Source organism: Ptychodera flava, chromosome 12, assembly GCF_041260155.1.
Source record: "Ptychodera flava strain L36383 chromosome 12, AS_Pfla_20210202, whole genome shotgun sequence".
NCBI classification, from domain to species: Eukaryota; Metazoa; Hemichordata; class Enteropneusta; family Ptychoderidae; genus Ptychodera; species Ptychodera flava.
In genome coordinates, this window is record NC_091939.1 from 33,060,789 (window position 1) to 33,080,985 (window position 20,197).

General features: G+C 35.5%; 1 protein-coding gene across 2 annotated transcripts in view; it reads right to left on the reverse strand.

Annotated features, from left to right (window-relative positions):
- Positions 1–20,197, reverse strand: part of LOC139145677 (uncharacterized) — a 59,329-nt gene that overhangs the window by 30,240 nt on the left and 8,892 nt on the right. For both annotated transcript variants that reach the window (XM_070716976.1, XM_070716975.1), the window contains exons 2-6: positions 19,308–19,382; positions 5,775–5,853; positions 3,985–4,182; positions 3,167–3,307; positions 2,355–2,490 (exon numbers count right to left, since the gene is read on the reverse strand). In XM_070716976.1, coding sequence (XP_070573077.1) covers positions 2,355–2,490; positions 3,167–3,307; positions 3,985–4,182; positions 5,775–5,853; positions 19,308–19,382 — 629 coding nt within the window. The remainder of the gene's footprint in view (positions 1–2,354; positions 2,491–3,166; positions 3,308–3,984; positions 4,183–5,774; positions 5,854–19,307; positions 19,383–20,197) is intronic.

Here is a 20,197-nt window from a genome sequence, read left to right on the forward strand (position 1 = left end):
CTTTATATACATCAGGTGTAATTTAACCTTGTTTAATATCACTTTCTTTGTAATTTTGCAGTCCTCTCACATATCAGGGCATAAAAACACAAACGCATTTGTGGCTTAAATTATCAAACACTACTTATATTTTTGTCAGTGTTTGAATATGAAAATGTGATAAGAGTTTGCTAAATTTTCGTTTGACCGACTGCGTAAATAAACAAACTTTTTTAAAGAAAATTATTTTCAATCTCAAAACTTGGTTACTCGTTTATGGAAACAGGTCATCTGCAAAGAATTTGCAATTATATGGCACATTGCACGGTAATCAGAACTTGAATGCCACATCTAAGCCATGTTGATGCCAATTATCTACAGATAGTACATATCTTATGAAATATCTCTGTTATCTAGGTGAAGATGACATTCTATAGCAACACCTTTGACACAAACTTCCCTCTTCAAAGCAACCTGACAAGTAGATACACAATGGGGTCAGAGGTCATGCTATTGCCACTGTAATAGACATACCTGATGTAACAAAACAGATCTGACATGTCAATATATGTTCTGCCGTCTCACTAGGCATATTGACAAGTCAAAGAAAATATTTTTGAAAACCACAGTTAATTACTGATGTGCAAAAATTAACTCACAATCAAAAAGTTTCGAATTCCCATTGATCAAGAATAGATTACACAGCAATTAGCAGCTGAATTAATAATAAAAATCAGAAAGTCAACTAAACATTGTATTATAATGGAAAGAATGTAATTTTTCTATTCCACTGGATACATTGACGCATGCATTTCATCTTTTTTGATAAAATATCAAATCAAAAGTATGTCAACACTGGATTGTTGGCTGAGATGTTAATGATCCTGGAAAAGCTGACGGACCTGATGTCATGCCAGAGAATTTGTATCCACAGATGTGTCACATACTTCTTACTTTGATGACCTTACGACCTTTCAGAGGGGAAATTAAGCTTGAAACTGACCTTTGTGAGCAGCTGTTTCAGTTTAATGAATTGGCTGATGACCTATACAGTTTGGTTACCATGGGAACAAGGCAGACTACCTGTTTTATTCAAGTAAGTGATCCCAGACTGACAAGATTTGTTTCCATGGTGATAATCAGGCTGACACTGTATTGCTCAGTGCAGACAACTTCATTCATAATAGCGCTGAAAATGTTGGTATCTCAACCTTGACAGTGACTATGTACCTTGACAGTGACTATGTCCATCAAACGCAGGGAAGTGCATCATGGGAAAGTGCAGTCACGAAAATTTTCTTCCATTTATAAACTTTGCTTCACTACTATAACACAATTTTGCTTGTGCATTTTCTGCCAGTTAGTATGAGCTTACAGTGAAAATTGCACTGAAAAGCACTACCTGCTGGCAATTCTGGAGTTAGGCATATGCTGACAAAAAGAGTTCTTCAAGGCAATTAATGGAGAAAGAAAAGTGCTAATTCAGTAGAAAACAAAAAACTATTACTAATTATACTATGATCTAAGACTGGAGGGGATGATGTGATCACTGACAGGAACATGTAGTAAATGCATCATGGACAGACACACATCCACATCTACCAAACACTACATATGCTGTTTTTAGACATGTTGTAGCATTGTCCTTATTGCAAATTTCAATAAAGCCTGCGGAAAATTTGTAAAATCCAATTCTCATTGTTTGTCATTTTTATGCTTGGAGTTATATGCAGTTGTAAGTTTGAAAATGGGCCTGTTCTGGCCTGTTACTTGGACGAAACCATTTCTTTGTACTTTGACTGTTCCCTGTGCGTATGGTTTAAGATTAGCGTCATTATTATTTCAAGTGCTTTGTCAGAAACAGTCCACCATAGGTTTAGAAATAGAAAAGTTGGTTCATCTTACCACAGCTGTGAACTGTGAAGTTTCGAATCACTAAGATCCATTCAAACATAAGTTAACTATTAAACCAGCGGAATTTCCAATCAGATTTAACTACTGGTACTTATATTCCAGAAACTTTTATGATCCAGTTTATCATATGAGTTTGCATTCAACTGTTCCTGATTATTATGAAAAGACCTGGCTAAAGTTTAAAGTTTGCACCTTAGCATCTCTACTGAATATGTGAAACTTGGTAATATAGGTCTGCCAAATTCACACACTAGTACAGATTGTATTAGGTAATTTTACTGTGGGTTCAAAATTTCGGTATAAAATTAAAATAAATCTTGAAGGTCAATAGAAAGTTTGAAATTCTTGGGTACACTTTGAAATAAAATGAAACATTTACTACCTGTCATGATTTTATAAAACATATGTTTGGATATTTTGAAATGAAATACCCCTACTATCAAATAACTGAGATATCTTACCTTCTTCTAGGACAGCCATAACATCGTCCTGGGATTCACATTCAACTACAAATAAATTTTCGACATAGAATCCCTTGGTTTTGGACCATCTGACTCCAAGGCTGACTTTCTCAGAGGGATTAAGCAGGTCTTTCACCTGAAAAAGAGGAGAAAAGGCACTGAATTTGCAACATGGCCTTGCTATGCAGTTGGCAAACAATACCCTTCCACTCCAATTACTGTGAATGTGGAATCAACCAAACCGCAGTGAAGACAAAGAGACTGGTGTACTGTGTGGCTGTGAAGGGGTTACGTTTTCACAAGAGATACACCTATGTTAATGAGGAATATGTTTATCCCTTCAAACAGGTGATGTTGCTATTCTCATGAAATATTTACCAAAGCATATCTGTTCACATTAAGTACACATATGCCACATGTTGGCAAACCGATTTGCTGTACGAGAGAATCCTATACAACCAAATGCACTGAAAGCCTTCCTTCTTAAAACACGTTTTTATACAATTGCTACTTAAAATGCTCATATTTTACATATTTGGTCTTGAACACTTTGGTACAATTTTTTAAAAGTTATATACATAACACTGGCAAGCAGATTTGATTTAAGACCATATTTTTGACCAAATACATGACAGAACTGCTGACCAAAATTCAAAAATACCAAAGCAACTTTTAGCGTGAATGATTCCCGATGACATTGAATTAAAAATAACTTTTAAAAAATTGTAAACAATCCCTTCCTCTTCTGTCTTTACATTCAGATAAGTAATTGATTTTATGATATTTTTGCCTGAAGACATTCCTCAACTTACCTGTTCATTGTAAATTTCAAGATATGATGCAGACAGTGTATACGTGATACCACTTTCTTCGGTATTCTGTCTGATTTTCTCAAAGAGATACTGGAAGGACCTCTGAATCAAACCAAACATCTCAGGATTTGGAGGCTCATCCTAAAATTTGAAAATGAAAAACAAACGGAACACTTGGCTACATGTATATTCATTTATAGGACACAAAACTTACTCACAACATTTATCACGATTCATAATTTATGTTAATTTATGTTGGTATAATACATACATAATATCAGTTACTGGCTGACTAGACCATTTTATCATAAGTGTCATAATCTGTGATGATTATCCCCTATGTTACTCTGTGGTATGACAAAGACATTGTATGTCTGTAAGCTTTTGATATGGCCATCAGAGATCTTACAGTGTTTTCTGTGATTGGGCAATTTCTTTGTATTTCATTGACATTGTATCCTCCACAGTAGCGCAACTCATTTAAGGTCTTTAAAGCCATGATACATAGTTCCCTTCGCTGTCTGCTTACATTAATATCAGTACCAACGCAGTATGCCAACGTGTCTTCTACTCTGTTTGTTTTGTCATCAAAAAGGACAAGAATTTTTACAACCTGAACTTTGCCATTTTCCTGTTCAGACGTTGAGCTTTGTCATGAAAAACAATGGGGTTGATTCAAAATTTTGTGCTGAAATGATAAAGGTAATTTATGCATAGCCAGTTTTACAATCATCAGGACTGGACCAAGTATTCTTCAGGTACATCCCCATAATAAAACGACTAATAAATTGTGAAAAAAGAGAAAAAAATTGTCTTACCAAAGACACAGGACCAGTAATAGTATGGGTTTTCCCTGAGCCAGTTTGTCCGTAAGCAAATGTAGTTCCTGCATAGCCATCCAGTGCCATTTCAATGAGTCGTTTAACTCCACAGTTATCGAAGACATCTTGCTGGCTTGCAGTTGGTTCAAATACAGCATTGAATGTGAAAGACTTGGTTCTGCCTTGCTGCTCCACCTGATCATCACAAAATATTTTATAAAGTTAATTTTTTGCACGGTAATAGTAAAAAGTCATACCTCTCGAAAGTGAAAGACTTTAACTTCTGCCAATTTTAATACTTTCCTCCATGAAACTCAACCATTCTCTTTCAAAATCAAGGATAAAAATCAGGGATCACCACAAAAAGTTTGGTACTGGAGAAATAAATTACCAAACATTTACCAATGAAATTCAAAATGGCCACCATCCCTGTCTTAATTTTATGGAGAGAAATAAAAAAATTTTATTTCGAAAAACTAAGATGTTGAAAACTTTTCTTACTCCAAGCAGTAGACAAGAAAAAAATCGTAAAAATTTCAGTCTGGATATTTGTCCTCTGGGCAGATTCTACCTCAGAAGCATACTATTTCCAACAATAGCATATCTGGACAAGTGTTTTTAAATTGTTGAAAGCAAAAGACAATCAGCGACCAAATGATTGACTGGCCCACTGCAGTTCGTGATAGAGGGGTGTGGTTTGCTGATAAAAATTTGTATTTCAGTGTTGATTCCTGTTGTGTGTAAATATATAAAATGTTTGCTTTTAAGTAAGACAGTGCCTTCATCTTGGAATGGATTTTCTCAGAAAGTATGTCTGTAGGTCAAGATCAGAAACTGAGACATTGCAAGAGAAAGAGTCTGGAGAAATTGTAGACAGGCATTTTCCCGTAATATCTCATGATCTATATATGCTGAACTTAAAACGACAAAGATACCAGCTGAGATTGCTATACTAGTCTCAGATACCAGTGATCATGAACACTGACACTCAAAAGTGTGCAATTTTCCTTCATCTTGCCACTTTAATTACCTTTCCAAGTCCCCTTTGACGTGCAACTCATACATTTAAAATACGTATGATGTTATTCATCATGTCTTCAGAAAATTAACATCTTTTGACACACACACAGCAACACAAATTTGGGTACGATTTAAAAATTTTACAGACAATATTAATATCTATGAAGTCTGATATGCGCTTAAAACAAGTATACACTTTTCTGAATGATGAACATCTTACACAGCAGAGGGCTGCCTCTTCTGAGAATCAAACACCTCCAGGATCTACTTAGGAAATTTTTAAGCATATACAGTACCTATCCATTAAATTATTCAGTGCCACACTGAAATACTATCTGTGTATACTTACTAGGATTTCTGGAAAATGTATTTTGCAAATGTTTCTCATAGAGCAATGACTAATTCTTTATCGCTGCCCCTAAAAAACTAGATATTTCAAGCTGTCTAATCAGACTTATTTCCTATTAGGAAAATGAAATTTCCCATAAGCAAGAGTCGGTGCTTTATCAATTATTGATAGTCAAATGTGCAAATCCCATGTATAGCCGGTTTAGACTGATCATTCCGGATCATATCGTCTGATCATTCCCCATGACTACCCTGGATACTGTAATTCTGAGATAGAGTTGTGGATTTTCTGTTTTTGCTGCAGTCTTTCAGCTTGAGCAGTTCAAATTCTAGTCTTCATGAATTGTTCAATACTCCATCGAGGTATGACTTTTTGTGTATACTAGGTAGGTGTGTTCACAGAAGACTTGAAGACTTACCATGATGGAGTTTTCACCGGGGAATTCAATTGCCACACCATCACTACGGCTCTTTTCTTGACTATTCAGAGGCCTAACCCTGTATCAATGCAAAGACAAGTTAGATTTTTCCTGGCACAAAGCTTCACAAATATATAAACTATAACCCCTGCTGTAGGTGAGATTAAACTATGGACGTTTGATCCTCTATACATGAAGTCCATCTGAATATTAGACACTTGAAAAAGATACATGTCTATGAATGAAGTAAATTCACATGTCATGTACCAATAAAATGTATACACACATAGTAACCATAAGAATCAAAAGGAAATGGTTAAAGACAGTAAAAACATTGTATTTTACATCTTGCTATAAAAATGAACTAAAAATGGTCTTGAAAACTGAAGACAAAAACATTTGAAATTGGTGATATTACAGAAAAGGCTCACAAAAGCCAGCACCTTGGGCTAAGCATTCACAGACATGCTATTAATACAATATGTGGGATTTCAACAAGGCCACTGTACACTGCTCTGCAAGCTTTTCTATCTACCACTGCCTTTGTTATATTCCTGACTACTGTATCTTCCCTTCACTTGGACAATCAATACATGAATGCGCCATGTGTACTCTGGCATACCCATTTGGCTGCATTAACATCTCCTTATCACTTTTTCACACTCCAATTAACTTTCAGGCAACACTCAATTGAGACAGATTCTTCGTTGGCAGTGTTGGAATTCTTTTTTAAACAATTCCATCAAGGACTGCAAATGCAATATCCATTAACCCTTGGGAGATGTTTTACTACAAATTTTTCCATCATTCATTATATGCATCTGACATTCTATGTTTAAGTATGCATTTTCCACAAAGGTGACTTGCAAGAATGGCAGTCTAGAGATTCTTCATGTTTTCAAAGAACTATGAAACACGTTTACCTTTATTTTTTACCTTTAATTTTACCCTTTCAAGAAAAAGCAAAATGAAATGCTAAATACTGAATAAAAAATTCAGCCCACAATGAATGTTTAATACTTGTTTGTCATTTATTTCACTGCAGACTACTAGAAGAGATTTCTACGCTTTCACCTTGTCCTGTACTATGGAGATAGAAAGGTTTCCTTTCTCCTTGTCAATACTGTATATATCCTGTATAGAATACACTACACTATTAAAACTGGCATCAACATGTAAAAGTGTATCTGAATAAATTTGTGTAATCTCCAATTGTATAATCATTCTTCCAAGGAGTGTAGTATCAGATTGTCACATAAATTTAGAACAACTGAAAGGTATCCATAGGTTTCACAATGTGTTAAAATAAACCTTAAAACATCCGAACAAGCAGATAAGACCACCTAGGTTCTAATTGTGACCACAGTACTTCTGATAAAGCAGGAGTTAGACCTAATTTTCCAAATGAGCTATTAGAATTCCGTCAAAACAAACAAATAACACTGTAATCCTGACAGGAGTTACTCCAAAGGAAAATATACCTTGGCATGAACAAAGCAAGTTAATAGCTACAGTGCTGTTGTATAATTGAACACGTTCTAAACCTACAGGAGTGGTTTCAATGTTGTTGATCATGACTGTCGTGGAAATTAAGACGAAGTAATTAGCATACAGCAAAGAGCAGAGTCAGATACTACCTGTTGAGGCATGAAACAAACCTGTCTATGTCACTAGACCCACTCAACTATCAAGCATGGGGCAAACATTAAAAAAAAAAAACCATGTTTTTTGAAGCATGTATGGTCAAGCTTTTTCATACCTTTACTTTTCTCCGGAAAGAAATTTTTATTAATTCGATTAAAAGCAGCAGTGAGTGACAAACTTGTTATTCAGAGTGATACAGCACATACCTAACAGCCAGAGGCAATCATTCTGAATACCCCTCAACTACAGAAACCCCCTCCCCTTGAAAAGCTTCCCTCTTGACTATGATTCTTCTGGAGGGGCAAGTCTCAGAGTTTCTAGATATTTTATGTGGAGCACATAAGATTTTAATCCTTACGTATTGAACACTCTTTGCTAGCAGTGCTGGCACAATGGACGCCTTGCAAAACCCTTGCAGGGATGAATTCAAGGTATCGCTGTGAGAGTGTGCTGGTCATGTTGAATTCAATGAAATGCATTGCAACCTAAGAGGCTTCATCTTTGGAATCAAAGCATGTGTCCCTGAAACATGCACATTATCCATTAACCTACCAACACTATGTTCACTGTAGCTGTACATGTGAAGTGAATTTTCACAAACTGCGTTTCGCAAAATTCATTGACCGGTAAATGGATGCGGAAAGATGAGGAACTGTAATGACGTTATTTCTTGAAAATGTTAGGCATGATAGAGAAAATCAGATCAAGTTTTGAAAATCTAAAAATTTTACTTTTCCCTATAGAGTTAAAACAGGGATGGCAGCCATTTTGTATCGAAATATCATTAATATCAGGTGATTTGTTTCTCTAGTACTAAAATTTGCATGGCGACCCCTGATTTTTATTCTTCATTTGATAAGAGAACGGTTGAAAGTTTCATTGAGGAATGTTTGAGTAAAAGTTTGTCTTTCACTTTGAGGCGCATACTACCTGAAGGAAACAGGTTTGTTTCCACTTTTGTCCACAACATACATGAAATATCTGCATTAATTGATGTAAGATCATTTTAAGAATACCCAGTAATTCCTGACATTTATGGAACTATCTTGCAATTTGGAATAGAGTGACCAATTTCCTCAGGTCAGGCATTCCTTATGCATGGGTGGCATGTCACATCATCTGAGATAGCAAGCTAATTTTCCTGGCACACTCTATCTTCAAATCATTTTCTGATATATCATACAATATTGATCACAAATTGCCGGTGGGCAAATGTCTGGAGATACATATATTGCATGTAAAAAACAGTTGGCTAATCATTTGAAGAGTGACGAAGCACTTCCTTGTTTTAAACTTTTAATGATAATGAATTTTTTAAAAGGAATCATTATGGGAAGAATAATCAATGAAACAATGTGATCATTTGTCAATCTTGGTATGCGTCTGATGTTGAGAGTCCCAGTGATTTCATATCTGAAGGGTGTTATTAATATTTGATGATCTTAAATGCTCATCTACTTTGGCTGGATGAATTCTTTAGTAGAACTTGAAGGGATGGCTACACTTGAACGAATCATGCTCTACGTGTTATGAGTTGACATAGCACAAATAATACAACCCTGATTAATTTATTAAGTCTTCCATCTTGAGGTATGATGGAGAGCAGAAATACTGTTGCCGGGTGGAATGTCTTTGCACAACTGGAGCTATCGGTATACGCACACACCCAGGACAAATTTCACTGAGATTTTTGATTGCTGTACATGCAGGCAACTGTAACTGCCTGGTTGGCAAATTCTGGTGACTGTATACAAATTGATATGAAAGCTGGTACATGAAGGTCTCATAAGTTTGTTGTTCAAAGCTGATCACCTATACACAGTACATATATGGACCGCTGCCAAACTTGAAGCTTTTAGAGCTAATTACAATTTCTAGACTGTGAAAGGAATGGACACCCAGCCTTAAGCAGTGACTGGCCTCCACAAATGTCTCCCTATATGAGTATGGTTTGGTGATAATACCAAGCCATGGGTAAAATCAGTGCGACATCACGTCCGCTCCCTGTCTCAAAAGTCTTCAGGGAAGATTAATTTTTACTGAACATTCATGTGGTAAACTACAAAGAAATGATCACAAGAAGGACAAGGACAATTTTTCCTATGCAAGAAGGACATCCTTTTCATTCCCAGTAAAGTTGAGAAACTAGAGGCAAAAAAAATAATATTCTTTGCCTTGGCGTGGGTACATTCAGAAGTTTTTAACATGGTAAGTAACTGTGAAAGGTTATACATAATGCCGTTTACGGTAATTTTCTATAAATAAATTCCTATTTCACTACCTGCATGCTTGTATCGATGTCGGAGTATACATGGTTTGGTATTTTGACAATTACATATTTCTTACAAGGATACTATTTGCAATACATTTCCTCTATAGGATAGACACAGGCATGTATCGTGGTGACCTGCATACCTTACAAACGTTTTTCACTAATTGCACAAGAGACAAATTTTTATATATTCTCATATAAACATCCATGCCACTCATTATTATTATTACCACACTATGCCATAACATAATCCTATGATACCGCTGTGTTTGTATTTTTACTTTCAAGGTATTACTTTTATTAATCATAATTCCCTCAACAGATTTCCCAGCGGATGTCGTTATTCAATAAAGTTAATCAACTTGATACTAATGGCAGAGTTCAGATGGGATTTGTGATAATAATATCACAAATAATGGTTGAAAATATCACTCAAGCAAGATTTTCTTGTAGCAGGTCATTTGAAAAGTCATCGAGCATCCTGATTGTGGGATTAACTGTGTGCTATTAACTGTGTGCTATTCAGGAATAAATTTTGCAACAAATTTGGGAAGTTATTTATCCAAAGGCAGTTATTTGGCAGGTACTACAAAATATATGCAAGACTGAGGCAGACTATGGAATTATTGACAACAAGATGTGATCTCTAGCAGTCTTAACTTTGAGGAAAGTTTTTCTTTATTGGTATGATACATTGGTGATGATGGATAGACACGCAAAGTTCATATCTTTCTCATAAACCTGTGACTGTACAGTCTGACTGGTTTCAGCTTGAGTAGTACAGATTAGCATCTACATATCCACAAACAGTGATTCTTAATTCCATGCAAAACTTCTAAATGTAGCTCTTGGCGTAGGTACATTGTACAGTACACACATATTTAAAGGCAGAGATAGTGGTAGTAGCGATACAGCCCTTGGCAATACAGATTATCAAATTACACATTATTTAAGGTAGTATGCGCCTCAAAAGTGAAAGACAAACATTTTGCTCAAATTTTTCTCAAGGAATCTTTCAACCATTCTCTTTCAAAATCAAGAATAAAAATAGGGGGTTAAATTTTGGTACTAGAGAAACAAATAATTCAGGATTTACCGATATGTAAAATTTAAAATGGCCGGCATCCCTGTGTTAATTCTATGGAAAAAAATAAAATTTTCCAATTTCGAAAAACTAAGCCTGTGAAAAGTTTTCTTACAACAAGAGCATTAAAATAAATCCCCACAAGTGGTATATCAGAAAAGATTTGTACAAGTTTGAGAGTCTGAATATCTGTCCCCGAGCTGCATTCTACCTAAACCCCATGACTCCAAAAGTATTTCACATCCAGATTTTCAAGATCACGTTTTTGCTTTCACACCAAAGTAAATGATTCTCTTCGTCCTTTCTTTTCCTGAGTGCATATATTGGGCAAGCATTTGTGAGTAAATGGTACGATGGCATTGGGAAAACATTGGTAATTTCTACAGGAAATGGCTCCGGAAAACACCTTCAATACACAGGAAATATCAGTGGCCATAAGATAGTCGGCAATTTCCTGGATGTATTTTTAGAAATAGTATTTGTACCACAATATACAGGTACCATTAGAACTTTGAGGCTGAGTAAAATGTGATCTACCTGGAAAAAATGTATGATCCCCTCACATCTGTTCTCCTTTTTCAAGCTAGATGATTGCTAATTTGTACAATGCTATAAAATATATTAAATTTGTATAGAAAATCATCAAACATGAATGCTCTGAAAATGTCAACTTTATGCAGCTGATTTCAGCGTGGTATTAATTTCTTGGAGCCGGGTAATCAAGTAAAAGCTTAAATTCTGTGAAATCAAACCCCTTTTCATCAATAAAGTGAAGCATACCCAGCGATTGCAATACAGAATAACAGAAGTCTTCTTCATTTAATTTTGAAAAATCTGCCGCTAATCTGTCATGGGCCATTAAGGTAATATGCGCTTTGAAAGTCAAAGACTTAAACTTTTGCTCAAACTTTCCTCAAGGAATATTTCAACCATCATCTTTCAAAATCAAGAATACAAATCGGGGGTCACCATGCACATTTTGGTACTGGAGATACAAATGATAAAGTTTGCCCAGGATTTACCGAATATAGTTGATATTCAAAATCGAAACATCGTTGGCTCAGCATTTTTAGACCTGAGCAAAGCGTTTGATCTCGTTGACCACACTATCTTGTTGTCCAAACTAAAAACCTACGGGTGTTCTGATCATACCCTGTCTTTTTTTAAATCATACTTATTTACACGTAAACAATTTGTGCAATTTAATCATACAAACTCAGATGTTATTGATGTCAGGGTCGGTGTGCCGCAAGGTTCCATACTGGGGCCATTACTCTTTATTATTTATGTTAACGATTTGCCCCTTCACCTTGAAAATTCATCCTGTACTTCCTTTGCAGACGACACAACTCTTCATGTTTCACACAAGTCCTTAAACACCATTTCTACTTACCTGAATGCTGATCTAAAAATAGTTGAAAATTGGTGTCTTACTAACAAACTTTGTATTAATCCCAGTAAGACAAAATCAATGATTATCACATCTTCTCAGAAGAGACGGCACATTAACAATGAAAACTTCAACCTCACTTTGGCTGGTAAAACTATTGACCGCGTCTCATCAGAGAGGTTGCTGGGGGTCACTATTTCTAATAATCTGGACTGGTGTGAACACATTTCAACCATTGAAAGCAAAATCAATTCAAATTTGTTTCTTTTGGCACGCATCAAAAAATTTCTTCCTCTCCACTCAAGCAAGCTATTTTATTATTGTTTCATCTCACCACACATCAATTACTGTTCTAATGTTTGAAGCTTTACTTCCAGTAGCAATATCTATGCATTGGAGCGTCTACAGAGACGTGCAATGAGACTTATTCTTGACATTGTTCCGCCTCTTTCCACTTATCAAATGTATACTCAGCTTCATTGGCTGCCTATTAACTTGAAACTCCATTGTAACCGTATGGCCCAAATTTACAGAGCAACTCACAATCTAATCCTTGACTACATAACCAGGTTGTTCAATAATTACATCCCTTCTAGATCACTTCGTTCTTCCAATCAGAATCTCCTTAGATTTACCAAGGCACGTACACTTCTCTATCAGAACACCTTGTCAGTTGCGGGTGTGGATGAATATAACAATCTCCCCAAATCAATAAGGGACTCTGAGTCACTGACTAGTTTTAAGAAATCTTGTAACAACTTTTTGTATAATACTTACTTGTCTGATGCCTTTTCGTAGTTTTTTATATCTATTTGTTCTTGTGTGTTTTTTGTGTTTTCATGTTTGTGCTGTAAAGTGTTTTATGACTTTCTTTTGTCTATTTGACCTCCACGAAAAGAGGTGTTTCACCTATGGAGTTATCGAGTTTAAATAAAGATTAATAATAATAATAATAAAATGCCTGCTGTCCCTGTGTTGACTCTATGGAGAAAAACAAAATTTTAGATTTCCAAAAATCCACAATGGTGAAAAGTTTTCTTACACCAAGAGCTTTAAATTGAACCTCCACAAGTGGTAGATCAGAAAAGAACTATAAAAGTTTGAAAGCCTGAATGGCTGTCCCCTTTGCACATTCTACCTTTAAGAATGTACAAGCGGTACAATTGAAAGTAATGTCATTTCTCTAAATTGTCAATTTTTGGATTCTTCTTTGTAAGTATAATCAAAATGCCTAATAAAATATGGGGGTTACTAGGCTCGTTTGTGAGATACAAGACCATGAATTTTAACATTTATGAGAAATAATGCTGAGTCAGCTTTTCTTTCCACCAATACATTTTCTATGGGCAAAATAATTCAATGCCGTTTATTTCAAAATTTAGCACGGTCACCACATAATTTTATTTGATCATTATCATTTATTTCTTTTGACTGAGCTTTGTGCATATTTTCATGAAAATGACAATGGCAAAATTTGCTTTTCCAGCATTTCTCTATGGTAAGTGACAAATTCCACGTGCGCGTACCACTGGTGCATCCTTAACTCATTCAATGGTCTATTTTGGTCAGAGCAAACCAAGCCATAAAATGTGTAGTAAAGTTCCAAATTGGCAGCCTTACTATAAAAATAATACAACTTTGGTGAAAGTGCTCACCCTTACGATGCTTGTTTCATCATTTGAAAATTTGTTTATTGGCACCAAAGTGAGGTATTTAGATGAAACTTTATTCTGGTAACGTGAGCATATAACATATTTTCCGCACTCTCTTGACTGTGTTAAAGTACAATGTAATTTGACCATTTACGGTGTGGATCTAAGGTGTAATTGACTGGTGATGAGGGGTTGGGTCAATTGCAGTCATATACATCCTTATATCCATTTGTTCAATGTACGATACATTGCATGATAAACCATTCGTATACACTACATAACTGAGCATGTACTGACGGTTTCTGCAAGTGAGGTATACTGGACTACAAATATGTAATTTATAAATACTCAGACGTACAATTTTCAACTTGTGTCAGTGGTAATACATTGTACTGGACGTCATGTACACAGTACCGTAGTTTCATCTTGTTCAACGTTATATTGTCAGTTTGAAAAAACCTAACATTTAGAAGGTAAACATAAAAATCACTCAACAATGTCCACTCCACTGTAGATTGAAACTGTTAAGCCTAGGCTCATTAAGTCATCTTTTCATCAATGGTTCCTTCAATTACCACTGTTGAATTATTGAACATCGGTACAGTATTCTAATTGACAAATATAGAGCCACAGTACACCTGGCAGTCTAGCTCCAACGTAAACAAATACTGGTCATGCATCTCTCTTTCGGCAAAGCATTACAAAGACTCGATAAAGATACTTTGAAACTCAATAGTGCATCCTATGAACTGAAACTTCACAGGAGATTAAAATTTTTCACATTTCACATACTTTCAACACAAATGTATACAGTATTGACTAACTTTTTGAGGTGCCATAGTGAAACTTAATCCGGTATTTACATAAGTCTGATCAGAATTCACACCGTGAACAGTTAGAATGACAAGTTTGTTTGTCAAAATTACCAGCTAAAGTCAAACGATATTAAACACATGGTTTGGTTTTGTGATTTCTTCAGCTGTGGCTTTGACAGCTCAAGGCTTGGGAAATTTGACTAGGGCTGTCAACAGGTATTACAAATTTCTTTCAATCGTGTCACATTTCCATATACAATGGAATGACAATATCAACACAATCATACCAGACAGTACTTGGAGACCTGTGTCAGTATATTCTTGCACCCCTATCTTTCCAGTGTATTAGTCCAATCACATCATTGAAAACAAAAGGTTTCACCAAAGTTTTGTGATGAAAGGGAGTAACAGTGTTGAAGGACTAGAACCTGATTTTATTTTATTGGCAAAAATTTGGAAACCTACACAAACGGCTGTGGTCAACCCTATTGTTTTTTAGAGGATTAAAAATAGTTATGTGGCATGAATTTCTGACCACAGGGAGTTGCCATAGTTTATTTACATGAATTTCTGACCACAGGGAGTTGCTGGCACACAATACATAGGTTGAGTTTACCCATCACCTGTAATTCAGGGTGTAAGAGAACATATCTACAACAATGAGATTATTTGTACATTTTGCCAGACAAAAATTCATGAAAAGTAAAAGCATACTTAATACTGCCATAGTTTATCACATGACATGCTCTATGGTACATTTGTCACCATGACTTTGTGGCCAAACCTTGAGCAAACGGAGCAATGAAGGGTTTGAACTTGGATTACCACATTTCAACTCTCACAAAGGTGAGCAAACAAGATCCAGATAAAACAATCGTTGGTCAGCAAGGGATGTAATACTCTGTACCAATGTAAACTTCAACAAACACTCTTTACGAAAGAAATGTAATTGTTACAAATGCATTATTGACAAATGAAAAAAGGTAATTACTCCAGGCAAACATTGGTGACATCTCCAAGTAATACACATCTGATTTATGTATTGAAAATTGGAAACCTTAGGAACACCTGAAACACAAATGCTGTTATCCTGTGGAATTTATTTACTTGATTCATACACTCTCTGTTGAGTGACAAAGTGATGTTTATCCAGCTTTCAACATTTTCTTGTCAAACAACGATGACTCAAGGAAAACAACAAAACATCAGCAGTCTAGTTTTACCATCGAGACATCAATGCCAGTACTTCCACAGAAACATGAAAATTCCGATAATTCAGATTATTCCCATAATAGCTAAATGTAATTGTCATTTATACACATATCTATTTGCATACATCAATTGTTTGCTGATTTTGTACAATTTCACAAATTTAATGAATTGAAACCAAAGTTTAAATCATCTGCAATACACACAGTATGAGTAATGGAAACCTTTGACCTTCTTTTCGATAGATTGTGAAACTTTTTCAAACTTGCCAAATGCTAAGAAATAACACACATAAACAAATTCATCCCCGAGCATCAAGATTCCGTAAATCAAATCCATCAAGGTTTTGAAAATATTTCTGTTTGGCTTCAAGAAAAAAAAAATAAATTAAAAGTGAATCCGACGACACAAAAGAGGTCAAACATGGGGAGCTAAAATATTAAGACATGACTATTCTTCAAAAATTGCGCACTCCGACACAACCAGTAGTTGCCTAGAAATGTTGGGAGGTCAGAACCTCAAAATAAGGCAGCACTTATTGAAGTGATTCCGTAGCTATGAGATGAAGATATTCACCCTTGGCATCAACAAACTGAAGATGTTATGTTGTGTGTATGCCTATAGTCATAACACCCTCTCTTGGATCTCTTGAAGGTGTTTTCATTAAATATACAACACAGCAAGTTTCAAGTCACCCACACTACGTGTTTCTCTTTTTTTCAACTGACAATGCAAATTGGCTCAGATAACATGTACACTAGATTGGATGTCTTGCAGTATTAAGGATCTTAAAGTACTTTTTACATCTTTTTCATATTTAGCATTCAGTGGATATGTCCTGCATTTTACATTGCTACTTCAGCTAGGTAGTCTTGCATTTTTTATTTTAGTAGGGATGAGTTCAATGTCATCTTGATGGCTGTGAAATTGCTCAATAAAATTACACCTGGTATTGGTGTGGGTATGACAAAGTTTTCTCATCCCCACTTTCTTTAAGATAAACTCCAAATTGTTTCACAGCTCAGTGCATTTGTGTCTTTTCAGTAGCTACCATTGTGAATGAATAGAAGCTGATATTGACTGGTTGATCACACATCCCACCGCCTCCCATCCTTTGTACCACAAACGACAATATTGGTAGTCCATTGAATGCCAAGGCTGGAGAGCAAATAGGCAGATTAGTCTAGGTCAACACACTACACAACAGGTGGTCAAATGCCGGACACACTCCAATGTTGTTTTTGGCAGTTTGCAGTCACTCTCTCAGTGGCTTCAGCTGCATTTGGAAAAAGCCCAGCTCTACGCTTCACTGAACGTACAACATGTACAAAGCAAAGTTTATGGAAACACAGTTACTAGTTACAAGCCTACCGTACTTCAGTATCAAAACTACAGGTAGCCCTTTTAATAAGAGGTATTCAGAAAATGTCAGTATAACTCATCTTGTACAAACACTTGACAATAATGGACCTAAATGAAAAATACTACATGAAAACCTTTAATAACACAATCCAAACTAATAAGAAAACGGAAAAAATAAATAAATATTGGCTATACAAAATTCTGAAAATTTAAATAGTTGTATTACTCGAACATCTCACTTCAAAGAGTATTAGAATCCATGACATTAATTTGAAAAAAAAACATTTTGAAATGAGTCGTGATTTATTCTGACGGAACAATTGTAAGGTACGTTTATGTGGACTTTACTCAGGCCTGCCACTTGATATCGCACTGAAAATCTGGTATCCATGTCTACAGCTGGCAGCCCCTCCAGAGCAATTGTGGCAAAGTTGACATCTACAGATTTACACCTAATTAAATCGATATTAAACATATCTGAGTCTCTATTATAAACTTTTCACAGAAGATTGCCTTTCCAACAATACATAAAAATGATTAGTAGTTGCAGATCCAATTTATGACCATTAATGATGCTTGTAAAGTTACATTTCTAATAACGGACCCAAAGATGGCTTTTGCTCTTTCGCATTATTTCTCAATATTGTGTTGATCGGCATATACATGACATTTCTTGTATTCACTTATAAAAGTAACAACAGATATTTTTGCATAACTAAGACTGTAAAGTCATGTATTGTTATAAGGTGTACAACACAGAATTTACCCACAATGACTGATTTCAAGGTAATCTTGTTCACAGGCCAGTGCATAATAAATTTTATTCAAATGCTACAATCTTATTTACAGTGACCTTCCACACTGTATATGTGATGTGTTTGACATCCTGGACATCACTATGATACTCTCTCTCTCAGTTTACTGAACTGTGAACATTTTTGTTCATGTACTTCTGAGAACAATACATAGTCTATCCATCACTCGGTAATGTTTTCTCCAGCAAATTTTCCCTCCTCTTTGTGTCACGTAATACAGGCCTCACCACAATATGTTAAACTATGGCCCAATATCAACACAGTTTAGGTCTTACAGATGAGCCTATCCAAGAGCCTAAAATGGCAAAATGATTGCACAGATGTTCAAACAACATAGCTACAATGATTAGTTTTGTCTGGCTCTTCAACTTGCTACGTTTTCCCATAGAACCTGGGAAAACGAGGGTCTATGCTTTACCAGATAATTCATTCACTTGAAGAACGCCTTGACATGAAGTCAAACATCTGATGTCTCATTTGTAACTTACAGTGCACTATATACTGTGACATTATTTGTAACCTTGCAAGCTTGCATTCTCTGATTGTTATAATGTCCTTCCAAATATGTCCGTGGAGGGGCTGTGATTATTTTGAGATAATAAATCTTCCAATTTTTCCGTAGTAGTTCATTTCACCTTCATATGTACAAACATTTGTTGAGGCTGTGATACCTTTGTCGCTGATAGCAACAAAAAACCCATAACTAATTATAAGGAGCTGGGAACACTTGATTGTTTTCAACTACAGTAAAGAAACATGATACATGAAATGTAAAGCAGGAATAATGCAGGGTACTGTGACCCTAACACTTTCTAAAGACAGGAGAATGACATATATCATATGTATTGCCTCAGCCAGGCGAACTCCTGTTGAATGTCAGGGAACTCCTGTTGAATATCAGGGACCTCCATAAACAGTTACCAGCTTTATTACTAGCCTTGACAAATGGCCTTCTTCCCAGACCTGACAAATATTGTTGTATCTTCAAAAAAAGTTATCAGAGAGGTGTCATGTGGTCCACTCTTGAATGCATCTTTATCTATATGCACTTGAAAAAGGACACTGATAATTATTATTTATACTGTCCCTTGACACATCCATGATTCATGTTCAGCTTCATATCATAAACGCTGCATCAAGCAACAACAAACAAGACTGCCAGGTGTCAGAAATAAACCACTCCGGAGTTTCAGTCATTGGGACCTCTTAGAGATATATCCAACATGCAGGAGACACTGTGCTCAGAAAACTATTATTTGGAGGAATGTCAGATGAAAAGATTACACTTACCGTACAACAACATTCACATTGCTGTCATCTTCAGCATCGTCAAGCTGAGAGTCTGGAGCTGACGTCAAGGAACTTCTGTTGGAATAAAAGTGGAAAATGTTATTCATTTTGCCCTTTTAGTCAAAGAATAAAGTTTTTAAAATTGGAATTTTCAGTTATCGATGCACCTGTATCACTAGCAGCAATGTAATTAACACCGCATATTGGTGTAATTCAAAATTGTCCGAGATTTGAAAACTGTTGAATCATTTAATAGCTGTTACGTCATTGTTTGGGGCAAAGTGTTGTAGCAATAGACATTTAAGCAATTATACATCCAAAATAAATATCATGTCATGTAAATTTAATGTATGGTAAGCATGTTCATTTACATTTCCATACAGAACCAAGTTGTATCTGTAAAATGTACATGATAGTCATTTCACAATCATCTAAGGTAATAAAAATAGACACACGAGGCCAGGATCCTTTGACTCTCATTGATCAATCCACTTTTATGATATCATTAATTTTATCAAGAAAGAGAAAATGACGTAACAAATCTCTGTAAATACAGTCCATGTTGATTATGGAATTTCAACATTTGCAAGGCAATACAAATACATGTGCAAATGTAAGTACATATATTTCATGTACATGTAACACTTTATACACACTCAAAACTCATGCTGTGTGTATCATTTACATCAGATCTTAAAACCTCTAGATTTGTGCTCCGCCCTATAAAATTCAAATATAATTAGTATCTCTGTCTTTTGAACACATCCTTAGTAATATTACTTTAGAGATTCAAAAATTTTCTTTCTATGAAGTGCTTGAAATGGCCAAAGTGTTGAATGAACAAACTGTACATCCATAATTCAGAAACATTCTCATTCATTAAGCTAATC